Consider the following 21,877-nt stretch of genomic DNA (forward strand, 5'->3'; position numbering starts at 1 on the left):
CTTTCATATTTCGCTGCTATCAACGCCTAGAATCTTTCAATAAATAACTAGTAAGAGAGATCCGAGACAAAACCCCATGGTACGGAGAGCAGGAAGCACTCCACAGTCTCCATACCTGTCTCTAATCAAAGAAGTTATTATTGATTACTCCCATGATAAGATAGTAATACAAATTTTAGAAGTTCACAAATCATTGATTAGACTTGAGACAAATGATGTGTCTAGTTTTTCATAAGTTGGGAAGACGCAATCTACTCTGCATTCTGCACGTAGCCACGATTGACCTATTTATTCAAGCTAAATTGCATAGTCATCAAATATTAACTGAAATTGAGCACACCAACAATTGAAATCACATCTAATGCAGAAACTGCAAGAAAAAAAAGATATACCCCTACAGAAATTTCCAAGCTTGCGGGAAGCGTGCGACTAGCTTGCGCAAGCTTGCGGCATGCTAGTAACTAGCATGCGGTTAGCTTAATAAGCGTGTGATATGCGTGCAGAGTAATAGTTAAGCGATCTTTTAGCGAGCAGGGACTGTTCGCTAGCATGCACTCGCTTATTAAGCGAGTGCCCTGCTAGTCGCATGCTAGTTACTAGCAAGCGGCACGCTTAAATTTCGGTAGGGGTAATGAGACAAAACCTGACATTTTAAGCATACTTGTTTCGCAACAAGAAATGCAGATGTATAAATACTGTGTTTGATAGGCATTAAATTTGCTGATTTCTAACGCTATTCTAATTTTCAATCCCTTGCACTAAATTCTGAATATATTAATCAGATTTCAAATTATAACATATTTGTCTAAAGATTAAAATAAATAATTTTCATATATAAAGGCACTTCAATGATTACTATTCTTTCACACAATTCAACAAGAACCATTCACTTACCTGTTCTAAATCTAAAACTCTTTGGTAATGCACAGTTTGACTCTAGAGTTACATGCAAAAAAGATAAAATTGCCACTTGGTCTAATGTAACCCGGTTGGTCTAATGCTTGTTTAGTTTCATTCCATATGGTCTCTTTACATTTTGTCTCCAATCAATTGATCTTTATTTAGCCCAATTGCCACTAAACACATTTTACTACTTTGTGTAATCGAAAATCTAGGCTTTGCACAATGCACACTTCTGAAATTCCACTTGGTCCAAAAGGACAAAGGCCAACTTTCATTAAAAGTCACAAATCATAGTCTCAACAGTTAAAAATTCATATCCTTAACATAATTTCTGTGATAGGCTATCAAGACAAAAATAGCAACAGATAAGCAGCACATTGCATCTGTGTGTCGTGGCCTGCAATGCTTCGACTTGAATGCCAATGCAAAAGTAGTTCCAATAACGCACACTCTGAAAAATGGAAACTATAAGGTCAGGTCAAAGATGCATTAATGGCACTAGCAAAGAAAAAATAATACTTCCAAAATAGTTTTAATATTGAATCATCCCAATATTGAATACATTTTGGGTTGGTAAAAGAAACATCCATATGCAAACATATTGCACTTATGTGTGATGCAGGCTTGCATTCATTTCAATGTCATCTACTATAACATGATTACTTTCATCGCTACGGTTCTAAATACATGTAACTCTCGTACTTCCCTTAAAAAATATTTCAATTTCATCAATATATTCAGGAATGTACATTCATATTATTACATTGGAATGAACTTATCTAACTTTCCTTTTCCTTGATAAACATGTGATAATTCCAAGTCCCAGGGAGGCTAGAATGTAGGGTATGCTGGTAAAGGACTAGTGCATAGGTAAACATACATCATCAAGTCAGAACTTGCTTTGCCTGTAGCCTGGCCATAACTGCCAGTCTTCCTTGGGAGTCCCTCAAGGTAACATACTTGGAACTTAGTTTTACATATATTATCATTAGGGAGAAAATCAGTGAACCATACATTTTACATGACAAGGATGGCTGGAATGACTAAAAATGCCACAAAATTACATCATTTAGGAAAAAAAAAGAGTAATAATAATGGTAGCTGCATGCAATGAAGGTCTTACGTGAAGCCATTATGTGTTATATTTTACAAAAGACATGTGAAGCACAATGATATTCTTTCTTTCGACTGGAATGTCCATCAAACCTGTTTCCCAGACTCGCTTGTGAACAGGACCAAAGCTTTCTAATGCACAAAGATATTACAGGCACGGATCACCAATCAAGGGAAGGCTTCTTATCTTCAAACCGGGGACTGTTCTCTGAGAAGAACTGTGAGTACCATCTTCGGTGTTTGGCGATGAGTCGATCTTCAGAAACAAGGATGGGCTTCCTTTGGTAGGTCTTGTAGTTCCACACCATTATGTCGCGTTCAAACTGCAGGACAGAAACATTAACAAAATGGATATGACCACAAGTTTCAATCTACATGTACTTGTTGAGAGCAATTCATGAAAAATTTACTCTAAGCCAATAGGATGCAAGGATTTTCAGTGGCTTATAGCAATAGTTTGTGAAAATCATTGACTATGATTACTCTCAATCCCATGGGGGTATACAGGAAACCAAATAAGTTCAGTGTAATTAGCAAAACTGATCCTTTAGGCATCCTCATCCAAGTGTTATACATTTCATGAAATTTATCACAACACAAGGATGTACAATTTACACAATAACTTTTACCTCTGGAAATGTCAACAGATTTTGCAATTTGCATGTCTCAAAGTACACCAACCGTCTGTAGACCAAGTGAACATACCTGGACATATTCTGCATAAAGGAAGGACTTTGCCAACCAACGTGGTATGAATCTTGAGGCAAATACATGCTGAGTTACAAGTTGAGTAAGAGGCTCAATCGGTGTCACCCCTATCACGATAGTAGCCCTGCCAATAGGCAGAAAGAAATGGAGGAGTACATGGGCTGGTCCATTCTGAATAAAGGGGGTGAAAAATAAAGACAGAGTGATACAATATAAAGACAAGCTCATGAAGTTGTACAGAAAATACAGAGGAAGCAGGATTTATGCACCATACCTGAGCTAATAATAACTTTAAACTGTAGACTAATCAATTTGGATTTCATCTCACCCAAAATATGGTTGCTTCATCAACTAAAATTGATTTCAAGATCTTTTATTCTATTTTTGTATATTTTTTTTTTATTTTACATTTTCAAAATTAATAAATAACCTTTTAAATTTTATCATCTTTTTTCATTTATTCATCTATTCTTTATCAATAAATCTATTTTTTCAATAATTCATTTATTTGTTGATTAATTCATCCATCCATTCATCCATCCATCCATCATCCATCCATCCACCCATCCATCAATCCCTCCCTCCCTCCCTCCACCCACCCATCCACCCATCAATCCATCCATCCATCCACCCACCCACCCATCCATCCATCCATCTATCCATCCATCTATCCACCCACCCACCAATCCATCCATCCACCCACCCATCCATCTATCCATCCATCCATCCATCCATTTGCCTCACCTGGCCAAAGTCCTCCTGTCTGTCCCTCACACACCCTCCACACAACAATCTTGATCTATGAATCTGCTCGTATTCCCATTTTGATATTATTTTGTTTCTTTGTATTTTGTACAGCAATGTGAAATAAATGAATTGCATCATGGAGTGTTGTGGCCCAGTGGATTAGTCTCCAGACTTTGAAACTGAGGGTCGTGGGTTCGAATCCCAGCCATGGCGTAATTTCCTTCGGCAAGAAATTTATCCACATTGTGCTGCACTCGACCCAGGTGAGGTAAATGGGTACCCGGTAGGATTTATTCCTTGAACGCTTTAGCGCCTATTCAATATGGCGGCTCAGCTACAGCCAGGGTAATAATATGATACCAAGTATCAAAGTGCAGTTGAGTATATGCACATAGTAACTGCGCTATATAAATGGACATATTATTATTATTATTAAATTTTACTGTATCTTTTTCACTCAAACTCACCTGTCTGGCTCTGCTCTCGGTTTTGGTGACCTTTATGGGCATCCCAAACAAGCTAAAAGCGTGGTAGACCGTCATCACACCAATGTGCTTATGGTCCGGGTCTTGTTCCCATGTACCTCCCCAGGAATGGGAAGCCCAGCTCCACAACCTACGGAACAGACAAGAATATGACATACTAAGCCTCACTTATCAGGTACCAAATGCAGTACTCTTGCTCATCCCCTCATATCTCCTATTTCTGCATCACTGCCTATCTCCATAAACATTATCACGCCGAGTCAAGGAAATCCAATGCATTCATGTACATAAGGTTTGATTTGTTTTTAAAGTATTATTATATTATCATTGTTGTGCAATTTTTGTGTCATATATCATTTAGTGTCATAATTTTGTACATACTGACTGCCTGAATATGCCACTGTTCATTTTTTAACTTTCTTTAGGCATGACAATGAATTTTGAATATATGAAGATCTAATGAGACGGTTGAACATACTTGCTTCCCATGTATCTGAGGTCGTTCCCACTGCCCATAAACGCTCCATGGATAAATGACAAATGTTGACAATCAGCCCCATTCTCAGATATTTCCTATAAAAAAAGACACACAGAAAATATGAAATAACATCAATATACATAAAAAAATTATGTCGCATGGGCAACTCAAGGAGAATCCCCCCCCCCCCCACCTTGGCGGTTGTGACAAGAAGCTCTGTGCCTAGCAGTACATGTATGTAGTGAAATTCCACAATATCTTATTTTCCCCCTCATTAATATAACATGGAGAGAAAGTTAACTTTAATTGTTATGAAAAAGAGGAAAAAATCTATTGCTACATAGCTCCAAGAATGCCCTCACACCAATTATCTTCACAGAAATAACTACATTAGAATCTTCAGGCCCAAAGATTAATGCTTTACAAGAGTTTATGGAATAATAAACAAACAATATTTCCTGGGCAGTGCCTGTAACTCTTGACAGAATTTGTTTGCGATTAAATTCAAATTTTTAAAACTTTACAACATACCTAAATTTAAATGAAATCGAATAACAATTACTCTTTCATGTCTTAATATAACACACTTTACAGCCCAGCATAAAAACAACGAGAGAATAAAAATCATTTATTTATCTACGAATCTCTTTAAGATAACATTTTCTGTGAGAGTCCTTGTACAGAGTGAATGAGAAATAAAATATATGGAAACCTGATTAAAGAAGCAAAAAGTATCCAATTTTGATAGGATTGTAAATTTATCAGAGTTCTGTGCTTCTGTTATTATCAATATTGAACTTTAAACTGCTTTGAATATCTTTCATCATTAATGTGTAGTTTGTCTTAGGCTAGTGATTGACAGCTTACATGTACCAAGAAAAACAACTTCACTTTCAATCACATTATTTCAATTTAAAACTGAAAGGGACTTGGCATTTTGTTGATTTCCTCTAAAATTCTCAAATGGGTCACAGTCATATTCTGCATGTTTCATAACATTCTGTTTCCAATGTAGAGGACAGCTTAAAGTCACTTAAGTCAAAAGAGCAAATAGTTGGCATATATTTCACCAAACAAACACATTATGTAGTACAGGTATGTGGTGCAAAATATTATTTACATAAAAACCCACCACTCACAAACTAGTTTTATTATCTCTTTAACAAACAGAATATTCAGTTTCATATCAAATTCATGCTACCTATCGATACCTGTATCTGAAACTGACACTGTGATGTTTGTGCTCTGTACACTAAATATGCATATACAGCACAATTAATTGTAAATAGTTTGCGCATACACAGGCCTCAAGCCAAGGTACAATGAAAATTGATATTGTAAATGATTTATTTGTGCCCTTTTAGGATAGGCCCCTTGGATATTAAAAAAATAACAGATTCAAATATTAATAAAAAAAATTAAAAACATGAATATCTCTGTAGCAGGGCCTTAATCAGCATAATGAAGTGAAATATATATTTCTATAGACAAGCCTATGTACAGACAATACTCTTACTGATTATACTTCCTCTTTAGGTTACCCCCCTGGTCATACATGTAGTAATAAATAAGAGATACAACATTTGGCCAGTATTCCGAAGTTGGGTTTAACTTAACTCCGGTTTAAAGTTGTGTTTAAGTATGGATAGCCAATTGTTACACAAATCACTAACAGTAGAATATTTCACCCCATTTGACTCTCAAATCATTCATAATTGTCTAGGAAGTATAAATAGATGATTGTCTCCACCATCGATGAATCAGGAAAGAGCGCAGTAAACATAAGAAACATACAATTTAATGAAAATTTTGACACTTTTGGCTTCCCATAATTTTAGCACAGAGTTAGACCATGGCTTAAGTCAAACCTGACTTCAGAATACGGGCCATATAATTGTAAACTTCAGTCGTTTTTCTTTGTGCCAAGCCTCGGACAAACCAGAGAGGGTAAAATAGTAGTCCTGATTGCATCCATTCAAAAATAATGTGTTTTTTTCATTTATGCTCCATACAGGGCATATAGGCCTACATGTCAAGGTGACTTTACTTTGATCTATTAAGGTGGCTTTACTTTGATGATTGATCTATTAAAAAAAAAAAAATGGAGCCCATGGAGTTACTTGTTCCAGCACTCTGTTTACAACAATTCTCTTGTTTCTTTCTTCTTTCTTGAAATGGTGATAAAATGTGCTGACTGTAACTTTGATCTATTATTCATTTTTCCATTTGATCTAATGTACTCTTCCCATTGCTGTTTTATTTTTCTAATCAAAGGGGGCAGCTGCCTCCCGTCCCCCCCCCCCTCCTGGCCCCATGGTGCCAGAACTGAGAATATACAGAGGATTAAACTTAAAAACGTTTTGAGAATGACACTCAGATAATGCCAAACAGTTTTTCTATTCTTGTCTAGTCATTGTATCATTTTGTAGTGTATGGACTTTGAACCTCTATGCATTGATCAGCTGAACAGTAAATGTAATGTTTATGCTACTTTATAATGATAAGAATGTAAATGATAAAATCAGGCTCAGATCAGTCAAAATGAAGACCTGGGTCCCGTAACACAATGGTTAGCGATTATTCGTACCCTTGATTTTCATGGTTGATTGTACATAGTACTCAATGCAATCAATCGTAGAAAAATGCTCTACGATCATTGCCAAGCTTTGTGTTATGGGCCCCACGGCCGTGATCTGGCAAAACTACGTAAGTCATTTTTTGGCGTTTTTCAGTTTTTTAGTGTTTCTTATAATATTGAATACGCTCTTTCATCTGTCAAAATTTCAAATTCTAACTCCAATTATTTTGGGAGATTCGAAACCCAGTTTTTGTAAAATTCTCTAAAAAATCACTAAATTTAAAAGGCAGAACTACGTAAGTCGACTTACAAAAGTAGTTTTTCAAGCTTTGACGAGAATTAAAAGGCAAAACTATGTAAGTCTTCTTACGTAGTTTTGCCAGAACAATAGCCGCAAAAGAAGAAGGTGATTTATCAGGCAAAACTATGTATCTCCCAAATTCTGCATTTTACCGGTCGCTTTTTTAAAACATACGCACTTTTGCCTGATAAAATCGATGACACACTCCGAGCTTTTTATCAGGCAAAACTATGTATGTTCTAACTTATCAGGCAAAACTACGTATGTCACAAGGTACGCGGCCGCATGGCAAATGTTTATCAGGCAAAACTACGTATCTCTAACTTTGCCATGCGGAGGACATACGTAGGCCTGATAAACATTTGCCACGGTGCGGCTGTGTACCTTGTGACATCACATATGTAGTTTTGCCTGATAAACATTTGCCACGCGGCCGCGTACCTTGTGACATACGTAGTTTTGCCTGATAAGTTAGAACATACGTAGTTTTGCCTGATAAAAAGCTCGGAGTGTGTCATCGATTTTATCAGGCAAAAGTGCGTATGTTTTAAAAAAAGTGGAAAATTAGAAGATTAAATGAGTAAATCAACTAGTTTTTGGTGCCAATAGCTTATATAAGTTCCGCAGATCAAAGGAAAACCAAAAAAATCTATATACCATTTTCCACTTTTCCAAGAAAAGCAAAATAAGCAATGTAAAATATTCAAGCTCGAATATCTCGGAATGGCAAAAAAGGAGATACGTAGTTTTGCCAGATCACGGCCGCCCAGGTCTACTATTTTACCACAGTTTGAAGGAAATTTTTACCCATTAAACAAGTTAGTTTGTTTGCAGGTAGAAAAATAAAAGAATGAATGCATCTAGGTCATAGAGAACAGCTCAAAGTCACAGTTAGAATTGAGCAAATAGTGGCATATGTCATCCATCGAACACACTGCGTACATGTAGTACATGTATGAGCAAATATTACTTATCTAAAGGCACCATGCACAGACCAGTCTCATTTTTATAAGTTCATCATAATTATCAGTTTCAAGTTGTATTACCAATTGATTATGTACATCTAACTGAAACTGACACTGTGACATTTGGCTCCGTACACCAAAGATACAATGACATTAAGAGCGTCAATGCGGCCGTGGGTCTGCATGCAGAAAGACCAATCATATATTTTGTTTTTCTCATAATTAAATACTGTTAACCACCGTCTAGTCAAATGTTCTAACGTATATTTCAGTTAACATAAATCTAGGCTAAGCTGCTAGTCTTCAATTTCGATAGACAATCATCTTGATAAAACTAAGAAAACAACAAAATGAGGAAATCGGCCTCGTGGACCCCGCGGGCCCGGCCTCGTAGACCCTCCCCGGATTCCATGTAATACTCACCTCCACATGGGCGGCTATGGAATGCTTTGTGGTTCCATGGTGGTACATCTTGCCCCATTCTGAATCTGAGATGTTTTCTGGGTACCACGAGGGCTCCCTTCCCTCAGCGTCGTGCCACACCAAAACGAACCCGTTCTGTTCTATTACCTGCCATGATTTCACCTTAGCCTGGATAGGTACAGATTCTGGGTTTCGAAGAATTCAATGTAAAAGAGTAATTGCAGAAAACAGTTATTTCATGAGAAGTCTTTAAGTCAAAATATTATCATAGATCTAATTCTGATTAGATACCCTTTTTTCATTATTTTAGTGTTTTTGACACCCTCATTACGTTACATATGTAATGTGCCCTATCTTGAAAAAAACATCCTTTTTACATGTTTTTTTTGGTTGCGCGTGGTATCCACTCGTCAGGGTAAGTGCCCCCCCTCCCCGGGGCTTTTATATGAGCAATTGTCACAGTCCTGAGCTAATTGCATGGAACAATGACATGGTACTTACTCCCTTCTTCCTGGTATGGAATGTCAACGCATTTTCCCTCCTTTCCCTCGAAGGCCCATCCATGGAAGGGGCAGGACAAGCAGTTGCCCTTGACCATCCCTCCAATAGCCATGTTAGCCCCAAGATGAGGACAGTAGGCATCGATAGCATAGGCTTCTCCATCCTCTCCTCTATAAACTGCAAAATCATTTCCTGCCAATGATAAAAATGGATATCGATGATAAAACTAAAAAAAAAAAAAATCTTCTTTTAATTGTCCTCTTCTTTGACCTCATTCTTCGTAAGAAGTACAGGCCACCATCTGGTGTGTTCTGGTACTGTTGTTCTGGTGTATGTAGTGTCTTGATAAAAAGGGCTTAAACTGTGTGAAAAAAAAAATTACATAAAGATTGAACAGAGCTGGATCTTGTGTACCTCTCTTTTAAAAGTTGGCAGAGACATAGAGGGGACAACGCCCTGTGGTGGACAGTCAACCTCTGATTTCCTCATTAAAAAAAATACTCAACTAAAAAGTATAATGGAGTGAGATGTACCAAAACTGCAATTATCATGTATATCTTATTACTTCTTTTTTAAAAATAAAGTGTTTGATTTGATTTGTAATCTAGGTTTATTGCCATAATAGGCCATTACTATGGCAACATGTTTCCGGTAAGTTCATTCAAAAAGACTGATTGGCTCATCTCCTAAATAACTGTATTGATGATCATTGTTTAAAAATTCATGAAGTTCACAGAGTGTGACCTGTACGGATATCCTTCGTTAATTTTGTGGCTTGATGCTCCCCAATCATATCATGCCTGAAGTTAAGACTACGTTTTCGAATAACAGAATTTGTTTGCCATTGCCATAGATGGTGGACTTCACAGTGTAAGTAGTTCACTATAGAATGCAAACAAGCACTGGCAGCTAAATTACAGTACTAACTGTTGCCTTCATAAAAATCTTGAGGGCAAGGGGGGGGGGCAAGTGCATATATTTACTCACAGCCAGGACTTTTATTTATACTCCTTCCCTCATCCCTTCATTGTATGCAATTATTCAACTAATCCTTTCATTTGATGCAGTATAAACTACATGTACCTCTAACCTGTAACCTTTGGGTGAGGTATATGGACTAAATGGCTATCAGACCAACTTGTTATTAGATGAAATGGTGAGTGGACAAATTCATAAAAATCTGGAGGGGGCAAGCCAAGGGCAAGTGCACCTATTACTCACAGCCAGGACTTTTATTTATACTCCCTCATCCATGGAACATCATCAGGTGTCCGTTGCAGAAAGAGTTGCGTTTAAACGCAAGTCAAAAAATCAATTGCAAGTCCAAAATGCGCGCTGTTGATTGGTTGAAAATGAAGTTGCGCATGCCTTGAAGAATTGCGTTTGATTGCAACTCTTTCTGCAACGGGCCCTAGAAGAGCTTTCTTCACTGTAATTCAACTCATCCTTTCATTTTATGCATTATAAACTACATGTACCTGTAACCACTGACTGAACTCAAGATTGTATAATTTTCTAAAGAAAATGTGCAATCCCTGTACTTTCCCCCAATCTTACATCCTTCATTAAAAAAAATATCAGATTTTATCCTTGTACTTCATTCCTGATCCCCCAATTCTATTCCACCTCCACCCTCTTTGATCCTGCATTCTTACAGCCTTTTTTATAATTAAAAGGGTAATTCGTACTTAAAGAGGTTAATTCAGAATGGTCAGAATATTACATCACTCAAGTTTACAGACACGGTAAAGTCACGATTCCCTGCTTAAAATTTAATGCATCACTGGTCTTTGAACTTGACATCTATAGTATACTGTCAATGACTAAGTCAAGAAAACTCCATGTAAAGGGGGGGGGGGGGCAAGAAAAGGCCAACATGTAGTCATCATTTCTCTATGTAGACCATGGGTGGTATTCTGCTGGGAAACGTTTCGTCAACATTTTCGCCCGACAAGTTGTCAGAGCTCTCGGACAACTTTTGTTTCCTTGATTATGATTGGCTGAGAGGCACTGTTACCACACTGTTGGATAAAACGTCTGACAAGTCCTTTCATGAAAAACGCTGGTAACATGGTTTAGGTTTAACCTTTTAAACTACACTTTAATACCACAGTTTTATGGAATGCTGCATGGTTTCATAATACTTCTTCCATATTGACAAAGATAAATGTACATGTACCAATTCATGAAATTCCAAGACAGCTTTGTAATTTCCTACTTTGTCACTTTTCTATTAAATTTTTGATTATTTTTTTGTAGCAGGAAATAAACTTTATTTGGTGAAAACAAACTTCCAAACATTGATGCCTGTGCAGATCCCACTTCTTTCATAGTAACTGGCACTCCATATAGTTTGACAAAACGTTAGCTATCTGCCTATAAGAATACCAACCAATGATGACAATGAATAACTTCATGTAAAATTGATCATTAAAGGCAAAGATTCAAGCCAAGAGTTCATGAGGCATGATCGAAACAAGACCCACCCATTATTAATTCAATCGAAATAGCAAACATCCCCAGCAAATGGGTCATCAAACATAAAGATGACAGGTTACACACATCGTTAAGCTAACCATTAACTTATGCCTACGTGAGGGAGATAATATGGTGACCACATCGTAAACTCCCATGAATCATATCCACCTTAACAGGGAATTTCATCTTGACATCTAACTCAATTTTAATTTAATGATAAAAAACAGAAAATGGGAAAAGGATGGGGGGGGGGGCAGGGTCAGTGAAGGTTTGGTGAAAAGTTATCAAAGAATTACAGAAGTAAAATGCAATTTTTGTTTTATTGACATCACATGCTAAAAGCTTTTCCATTTATAGACAAATGACAAAATCATTATAAAGCCGAAGGACTCCTCTTTCATCTGGTATAACTTATAAGATTCTTCATTCACGCATAAGTAAGGACAATTGAAAAAAAAAAACCAAAAAGTCACTTGGCGGGCAGCAATTGAATTTCAAAAAGTAAATAACGTCTAAAATTTCTGCTCTCTAATTTGTGCAATCACTGAAAATGGTAAAGAAATTATTTTTTTCTTTGAAAAGAAATGCTTGTATTTCCATAATTTAATTAAACACACATATTTCCAATTGTTTACAGAGCTGTAGTGTGAACAGGGTTTCAAGAATAGTTAAAGGACAAGTCCACCCTAACGAAAAGTTGATTTGAACAAAAAGAGAAAAATCCAACAAGCATACATTTAACACTAACACTGAAAATTTCATCAAAATCAGATGTAAAATAAGAAAGTTATGACAAATTTTAAAGTTTTGCTTAATTTCACAAAACAGTTATATGCACATCCTGGTCATGCAAATGAGGAGACTGATGACATCATCCACTCACTACATCTTTTGTATTTTATGATATGAAATATGATATTTTCTAATTATCTACTCATTTGTCAAGAGTCAAAAGATTAATTCCTCCCTGAATATGTGGAATTAGCATTGTTTAATACTATATGGTTCAGTCAAGTTGGTTGTATGTAAAAAAAGAAATAATGTAACCAGTAAAAAAAATACATAAATAAATAGAGAGGGACATCATCAATTGTCTAATTTGCATATGTCACAGTTGTACAAATATTGCTTTGTGAAAAATAAGCGAAACTTTAAAGGTCATAACTTTCTCATTTTACATCTGATTTTGATGGAATTTTCAATGTTATGCTAGTTTGATTTTTTTCTTTAAAAAAAAATCAACATTTTTCTGGGGTGGACTTGACCTTTAATGTTATATATCCATGTAGATGTGTTCTTCATTATTCTCCTCTGTTAGTCATCAAAATTCCATCTTTTCTTCCATCACCTTATTTACATTTCTTTCAACATACCAGGGGCCCGTTGCATAAAACTCTGGCAAATTTTTTGCCAGATTTTTTTAATGTGTAATTTTCAATGGCCTAATTTTGTTTACAAGATTTTGGTACGGCAAAAGTTTTATGCACTCTTCCATCCCTCTCTTTTGCTCATGCTCATGTTCACACATACTTCACTCTTGCTATGTTCTTATTCTCTGATTGGTTCTCTCTATCTGACTTAAGTTCATTAATATTCAATAGCAGCTATTCATATGCCATGCATATTCATGTACTTCTTTTATTTGCTATCTGTGCTATTTGAATATGCATTATTTATCAATGTGTATGTAAATATCTTATGCCAAATAACCCCCTGAGGTTAAAAGTTGTTCAGACTAGGCAAAAAGTGAGCTTGCCCTGAAATTAAAAAAAAGAATTCCTGAAGGGGATAGGTAATAGGCGCCCTTACGTTAGAAGTTGTTCAGACGAGGCAAAAAGTGAGCTTGCCCTGAAATTAAAAAAAAATTAAGTCCTGAAAGTGATAGGGAATAGGCCCTAATAATTTGCAAAATTACCACAAATGTATAAAAGATTAAAGGGCAGAATGTTTTCGAGGATAATGATCTGCCAAATGGAAAGTTGTCTGTATACAGTGTTAACGGTAACATGACCAGGCCTTCATGTGTCCTGCCATTTCCTTTTTATGCATTGCATCCACACATAACAAATAATTATGTTCATGTACCATATGTGTTCATGTACATGCGTATACCTGCATGTACATGTACATTGTATGGGTGCAGTTGACTGACATGAGCTGTTGCAGGTCTAGCCACATGATCATGTTGTTAAATAGGGGCCTCCATAGGGTGACAAAGAATGCATTTTGTTTGTTCCGTAGAATTGAGGATTTAAGGTTGTACATTCTTTTTTAACTTGAGAGTTCATATGCGGTATGCAGCTATCCATATAGACTATGTCACAAATAACATCCCAGAGCTCTAGACAGCTTTTTTTTTGAGAGGGGGGGGGGGGTGTTTAGATTACACAGATACACTCATGCACAATACATACAGTACAATAGACAACAGCACATTATATTGTGTATAAATCCAACTTCCAATTACATTTAACGCTTATACCGAGGTTTTTTTTACCTGACTGCGAAGAAAGCACAAAAGCCTGTGAGCAAGCAACCAGGGGACCAATGGCTTAAGGTCCTCTCCGAGGGACCTTGTAATGAGGATAAATGCCTTACCAAAGGGCGCTAGCGCACCACTTGGGAATCGAACCCGGGTCACCGGAATCCGAAACACCGGCTCTACGGACTGAGCCATCGCGCCTCCCTATACATGTAGTCTTCTTTTGAAAATTGACTATTAAAAAAGACTATTCTCTCATTTTCACAATCTTGAGGACAATCTAAATGAAGAGTATGAAACTGGTTAGATTCTACCACCATCATCCTACATAGATATTTACTATATTTGGTTTTTAGTTCCATACCAACACCGAATGTCAATAAGAGTTACGCAATACAATCACAACTTTAGCAAACATTGTCAATGTAAATACTGGCAGGTCATAACCCCCAAATAAAAGCCATGAGGTGAGTCGATTACATTACAAAAATGCAAAATACCAGGACATATAAACCACCACAGTGCATGGCATTTTTTTTCAGCATCAACTACTGGATTCTACAATTCCCACATTGGCTTTGTAGGAATATCTAGAAACCAGCTAGGTTTGCAGATCATACAATTTCTCATTACTTTATTATCATAGTCTATTCCCAATATTGCACTATTTAAACTGGACTTTCATACTTAAAAAAAATCTGTTTAGCACAGTTAATGAACATTATCAGTGGAGAAACCATACAGGCTTGACAAGGTGGGGTGCAAGGGGCACATATCCCCTTAATATTTTGTGAATAGCCCATGGAACATCTATTATTATTTCAGCTAAAAGCCTAAATTCTAAGAAAGTTGTCATATGTGCCCCTGCTAGTTAGTTCTATCCAAAAACTTGCTACTTGTGGGTACTCACGAAATAAGGCATACAGGGATGTGCCGCTGGAATGGATCGCATTTTGGGAAGAAATCCCTAAACATGGGGCCGGGGGGGGGGGGGGGGGCACTCGACCAAAAGAGTAGTGGGTATGTGCCGCGGGCAAGACAAAAAAAGGGGGCCTTGGAGCGGGCTTATTGTGAAAAGGAGGGTCCTCGGAACAGGCTTCGGAACTACAAGTGTTTGTGAAAACGGGGGTCCTTGGAATGGGTCACCTGTGCGTGCGTGAGTGCGTATTCATCCCTATGGAATGGCTAACGCAGATGCGATGGTCGGACAGCGCTCTGCGGCCGCTTTTCACCAAAGTTGCGGCTCATTGTACTGGTAGCAGATAAATATGGCTGGAACGGCATAACAGAAAATATGCAAAGCTTTAGAGCGGATTTCTTTCTTCTTCTTTCTCAATAAGAAAATGCTATGCTTTGAAGCGACTTTCTTTGTTCTTTTTCTCAGTAAGACAAAAATGCTATGCCTTGGAACGGAAATTTTTGTGTAAAAATGGGGGTCCCCTCCACGGCACATAACCACTATGCATTACATACTGAGTGCCCCCCCCCCGGACATGGGGTATGGTTTTATGCTGGGAAATCCCTAAACATGGCCACAATTTTTAGATACTGGCCATGAAATGACTGTATGTTTTGGGTGATAACCTTTTTTTTGGTTGTCAATTTTTCCAGGGGAAAATGTGCCCCCCCCCTTTGGAAATCCTTTATCTGCCCCTGTAATCAAATCCTATCAATGGGTACCTTTTAAAACAAAATTACCTGTAAATATATGGGTATTGGTTTTCAAACTTCAGCCGCACACCCCCGTACAAAACAAATCTAAGTACCCCCCCCCCGGCCTTGTGCCCCCTCAATTTCAAAATCATGGATCAACCACTGTTAATGACAAATTTATTGTGGTGCATTGTCACTTTAAAAACAAAAAAGAAGTTGTGAGACTCCAGGAGAAACTTACCTACAGCAGTTATATACTTGACATCTCCTTTAACCAAGTCTAAGGAAGCAATTAACGGAATCCATCCATTGGGGTAGATGGGTGGGAGTTGTCCTTCTTTCCTTCTTCTCCTGATCTCATTCACCACATCTCTTTTCTTCTTTCCATCAAGGATATACCCGACATCACCCAACTCCCTGTTCAGGTTTAAAGGGGTAAGGAATAGCTGGTAGAGATAACGGAAAACATAGACGGCAACACCGAATATGAAGAGCGTTAGAAGCGTCTGAGATGCTACAAAATTAGTGAAGTTGGTTGCTAGGATGTGAGTCCAGTCACTCAATGGCATGTTCATGACTTTCAGGTTATCTTTCAACAGCGAGAGGGTTGGAGTATTGCTGGCAAGAGCGACTGCTATTCCAAGGCCAAGCATGAGGATAAGGCCTGGCAAGAACTTTGATGCACAAAATGAAGCCATGTTTTATCGGTTCCAGAGTCCTGTAAACAAATGAGAATCTATTCACAGTGCAATTGAGTAGAGCTTAGCTCAAACTGCGTTCCTGCTGTCTATATAAACGACGAGATCCTCTTCTCTCAGTGTTGCGTAAGTAACGTGACCGTTAGCTCAACGTTATCAAACCATCACTTCATTCATTCGCCTGAAGAACCTAGTACCCAGCGCAGCACCGCTAGCTAGCTTTCTAATCTCTATAGTCAATATCGTGGTACGTACCGGTATCTAAGCACCGTACAAAATCAATAAGCGAGAAATCAACCATTCGAATTGCTGCGCGCGCGCGAGATCGGGAAACAGATGCAGTATTTGGGCAATTCTTCGCTCGAGCGCTCTGGATCGATGGGTATACATGCTGACCCCACAAACTATATCATCTCAAAATGATAGGACAGTCTGAGCCCCCGGCTGAGCCCGGAGTCTGTGATTCAATTCAGAGCCTTGCAAAAAGTTTTAGTTACTTCATAAGCTCATCAATTTAGCAAGATCGATAATGGGGCCTTTACCTAAATGCAATTGCAGTGTAAGCCTTTCTTCACTGAGATGACGAGACAATAATCCAATTAATACGGTGTTGTAGGGATTGGTAGAGGGGGGGGGGGGCTATACTGGTTGTGGTACTGGACTAGTGCCACATGCAGGTGCCCGGTGCAGGTGGTAGGCAAAGGCCGGGGGCAATGGGCCGGGGGGGGACTTTGGGGTTTTGCTCGCGGATCCAGTATGTGTGTGAGAGAGGGATCGAGGGGTACGTACATGGTGCGTCTTTCAGAAAACCTCGACAGAAGGGGCAAACTATTTCTGATCGACGCCATGCACTGAAAAAAAGCCAAAGGTCACAGCCATTTTGGGATAGGGCCTAAACAATTCTCTGACAAGCAAAGAAATAAGTCATTGAAATTCTGTAAGGGGCTACTCTGCCCCCCCCCCTGCTCTCGGGTAATGGTCGGTTAGACCTAATATGCAATCAGCATAATAAAATTGTAATATATGAATAAAGTGCACATGCACTTTTCCGAGGTATGGTGTACACAGAACACTTCAGAAAAAGGGCCCCCCTGCCAGTGCCAATCAGATCTGATTTATATACGATCATCGATGATGTGGGTAATTTTATTTATTTATTTATTTATTTACTTATTCTTTATATATTTATTTAAGTATTTATTTATTTATTTATCTATCTATATATCTATTTATTTACTTATTCATCATATTTATCTATTTATTCATTTAATCATTCATTCATTTATCTTATTTTATACTGCAGGGTAGGCCTGTTCAGTTATGCAAAACTACTTTCCAAAAGGCGCCCTGTAGTTTAACAAATAACTCAACATACCAATTCACTGTATGTAACTTAATAATTATAGGGAAATAAAACCTTTGGAAGAAGATAGCTTGTGGGGAAAACAGAAAAAGTCAAAGAAATAGATCAACGATAGTTTGAAATAAATTGGACAAAATGAAATAATGAGAAAGTTATTAGCATCGGTTGCGATTACGAATGCTGCGGACATAGATCGATATCGCTCGATCCACGCATGGAGCTAATGATCCACGTGTCTGCGTACCAGTTGCTATGCAAAGCACTTCACTCGAGGAAAGTGGTCTGAAGTCCCTACTAATGACTAACTTCCACAGAAGTTCTCCTGACATTGAAACAACAAGTATTTTTGTGTCGGTTTTGTTTCAAGTTTCAAGTTTTATTTTTCCATTTCCATTAACATTATAAGCAAATACAAATCAAACAAACATAAATATACACAATACAAAGAAATATGATAACAATGATTACAAATCAATTACGAGTTCCAAAACATTTGTAAAATAGTTTTAACACAATCTGATATAGAAATGAGGGGATCCACTAAAAAGCACTGCTTGTAGAGCGTGGATCCCCTAAGATAATATATTAAACATTTGAAAAATGGGACTCATTCGCAAGTGTAAATACGTTAAGTTAGAGTACAATATTTTATGGGAATGATAATAAGATGTTGAGTAATGGGGCACCATACATCTTCATATCCAGGACCAATTTACCAAAAAAAAAACCGGCTTCGATATCCCATACCTATATCCTCTGAAGTTTGATGGTCTTCTGCATGAATTATACTAAGAATAAATGTTCGCCACCTTTAAACCGTTTGATGCAGTTAGAAGATAAAAGAAAGGGGAAAAAACACTCTGAAGAAAGTGTACAGTTTTGTTGACAGTTTCAGAATTAGACATCATTTAAACAATGTCCAAGGTATAACATTTTGATTGGGGGCATGGTTGTATTGCCATTGTCACATTGTGAAACTGAGTCCAGACCGAACAAATCTATTACTAGTACGTTATTTTCAAAGGAATGCACTGCAAAAACTCCGGTGTTGATTTAACACCAGCCCGGAATCTATTATGTCCACACCAGAGAAGTATTGAAACAACACAAGTTTGGAAACAAACTATGAAAGCTTAAAAGTGCCACCGAGATGTTGAGATAATTATCTTGGGAAGTCGACATTTTGATAGCAAAAGATTAGATGACGAGATCCGTGATGAGATCCGGGATCTTGTCATCTGATCATCTCTTCTAAAAGATGTCGACATGATGAGATCTTGAATCTCGTCATCCGATCTTTTGCTATCAAGATGTCGACTTCCCAAGATAATTATCTCAACATCTCGGTGGCACTTTTAAGCTTCCATATCAAACCGATGCTGTTTTAATACTAATTGGTGTTGTATAAACACCTTTCTGGTGCTAGACCAAAACGTAACTGGTGTTGTTTAACACTTCACTGGTGTGGACATATATAGATACCGGGCTGGTGTTGAATCAAAACCGGAGTTTTTACAGTGTATCATTGGTCGTCTTGAGATAGTTTCGTTGGTGTGTGTGTGTCTCAGGTTCTACCCCAAGGTAACGCCTCAGTCGCAGTCCCCCTCCCCCTCATCGACCCATCGAACTTATATTACTCCTTCAGATAAATTAGAGTAGCTGTTTCAACAAGGGTAACATGATAACTGGGCGATAATATTTTAGTTTTATTCAATGATGATCATAATGAGCAACTGACAGTTTGCTTAAATCAGCGCTTTCCACACGATAGCGTGAAGGACTGTCACGTGGTGGCGCTCTGCTGTTTATTGATCCGAATCGTATTAATTATACTTTCGTCATTGAATCAGAAAATTGCGATCCATGGGAGGGAGGTTAGAAGTGAAGGTTACTAGCTTGGCTCCTAGCTGACCAGGCTCCCTTTGGGGGATGACAACCCTAGCTTAATTGCATCCATACGGGTTGTGAAGGGGGAAACCCTGTTTCAGTCCAAGGAGCAAGTGGCTTCGGCCCCTGGTTATATTTGGTTTAGGTTGACTGCCCATTCCATCTACCAGTAATTACTATTGTCACATAATTTAATTATGGTTTATTATGTGGCAGTCATGGGCCACCTTTCATCATTTATGATGGCAACATCAGGTCCAAAGTGCAATCTAAAAAAAAAAAATCTATGTCTTGATCTCAGAGGCATATTGTAATTACGACCTTCCTATATTGTAGAGAAAACCCCAAACAAACAAAAATTTACGGTTTTGAAAATAATTTTAACTTTATGCTTATACCATCATATTTGCAACTGCTTCTCTTGATTATATCACATGTGTACAATTTATCATTAGAGAGGCCATTGTACTATAACATTCAAAAGCAGAAGTAACTGATTTGGAAATGTGTACATAACTGAATCATTATATTGTACTTAACTTTCTAATACCTCAGAATAATTATCTGCTTGATTGATTACAAGTACTTGGATATAGTCGGATTATCATTCTGATGACAAATCCTGTTTTAGTTGTTAAGGGTTGATAATACTGATACACCGCTTCTAAATAGAGCTTAATAAATCGGAACGACGTGTCTAAGCGCTTCACAGATATATTATTACCCCGGTCATCATTATATCAGTCAATCCCGCATACAATGTATGCACACATCCTCCACTCCTTGGTGATTATTCCAGTCAGTCACCGGTGAGGCGCACAAGGAACTGGACAACAATGACTTTCACATCCTACCGGGTACCCATTTAGCATGTTTCAGGGGCCGCGGAACGGTTTCCAGAGGGGGGGGGGGGGGGCTGACCATGCAAAAAATCACAATCCTATAAAACAATGCATAAAACGTGTTGCTAGGTCAGGGTTCCAGGGTGTGCCTGTTTCTCTTTGAATAGAATTCTAAGTATATCATTGCATATAGCGTATGTACACTGCATAAATTATCAGCAAATGCGAGGACTTACAATATTATAGGGCCCGTTGCAGAAAGAGTTGCAATCAATCGCAACTCAAAAAGTCATGCGCAACTCGATTTTCAACCAATCAACAGCGCGCATTTGGGACTTGCGATTGATTTTTTGACTTGCGTTTAAACGCAACTCTTTCTGCAACGGACCCAAAACAATCAAACACATAGGTAAAACAATGTTTTGGCAAAGGGATGAAGAAGTATGCGGACCGAGCGGCTCACATGTTTCTGTGTATTGGTGGCTCATTTCAAAGAAAAATTTGGAAAACTGTAATTTATGAAAACAGTTATTTATGACATCAGAAAGGAAAGGGGTGAATGCGTCGTTTGATAATAATAAGGATATGCAACAGCGCTAAAATGTTTCTAAACACTGCTTACTATAAACTTGGCTATACCCTAATTAAATCGGGCGCTCGAGTATTATAGGAATTCAGTCCTACCCATTTACTACACCTGGGTGTAGGTGTGGCAAATGTAGATAAACGCCTTGCCAAAGGACGTGAGTGCTGCGATGGGATTTGAACCACTGACCTTGTGCTTCGAAGTCCGGAGACTTATCCACTGAGCCACAACACCTCTACAATCAAACAATGCAATATATGAAGCAACATCTGCCTACGATGTATTAAAATGCAAATGTGTTTGAATGACAAAACTTCGAACATTACGAATGACGAACATTCAGAATGACGAGCGTGTATAGCGATGCCTTGCCACAAACGGGACCACAAATTAGTTGAAATCACTAAATTAAAAGCACCAACAAACACCAGCTGCCCTAATAGCGCCACCACAAGTCCTCAACTACTCACATCTGGCCAGCTTATGCAACACTCTGAGCTGTGTAGTTTTAGTAATAGAAGCCCAGTCAGTCGGCAAGCCCTGAAAAAGTTGCTTCTTTTATCCAAGTGATATTCATGACAAGAGTGTTTTTGCATTGTTAATGAGCTTGGTGCGGACCAAAACACCTCTTTTTATTCTGCCATTGCCGCTCTAAATACAGACCAAATTTTATGTTTTTGGTATCT

General features: G+C 38.0%; 1 protein-coding gene across 1 annotated transcript; it reads right to left on the reverse strand.

The window, feature by feature from the left end:
* Window positions 1-635: 635 nt before the first annotated feature.
* Window positions 636-16,730, reverse strand: LOC121428925 (cholesterol 7-desaturase nvd-like). Its single transcript, XM_041625816.1, has 7 exons — window positions 16,057-16,730; window positions 9,203-9,394; window positions 8,702-8,886; window positions 4,435-4,529; window positions 3,939-4,086; window positions 2,722-2,895; window positions 636-2,339 (listed from the first exon to the last, which is right to left on the reverse strand). The coding sequence occupies exons 1-7, from the start codon at window positions 16,511-16,513 to the stop codon at window positions 2,178-2,180; spliced, it is 1,413 nt and encodes a 470-aa protein (XP_041481750.1). The 5' UTR covers window positions 16,514-16,730; the 3' UTR covers window positions 636-2,177.
* Between the last annotated feature and the right edge of the window lie 5,147 nt (window positions 16,731-21,877).

This window comes from Lytechinus variegatus, chromosome 15 (assembly GCF_018143015.1).
Source record: "Lytechinus variegatus isolate NC3 chromosome 15, Lvar_3.0, whole genome shotgun sequence".
Lineage (NCBI taxonomy): Eukaryota > Metazoa > Echinodermata > Echinoidea > Temnopleuroida > Toxopneustidae > Lytechinus > Lytechinus variegatus.

What these genes read in the sequence shown, in the direction of transcription:
- LOC121428925 (XM_041625816.1), bottom strand. Translation starts at nt 16,513, where the DNA reads ATGGCTTCATTTTGTGCATCAAAGTTCTTGCCAGGCCTTATCCTCATG. An exon ending in CTCAGATACATGGGAAGCAA is followed by an intron (nt 4,087 to 4,434) that starts GTATGTTCAACC and finishes TCTGTTCCGTAG; the next exon opens with GTTGTGGAGCTGGGCTTCCC. An exon ending in CCGAGAGCAGAGCCAGACAG is followed by an intron (nt 2,896 to 3,938) that starts GTGAGTTTGAGT and finishes CCCTTTATTCAG; the next exon opens with AATGGACCAGCCCATGTACT.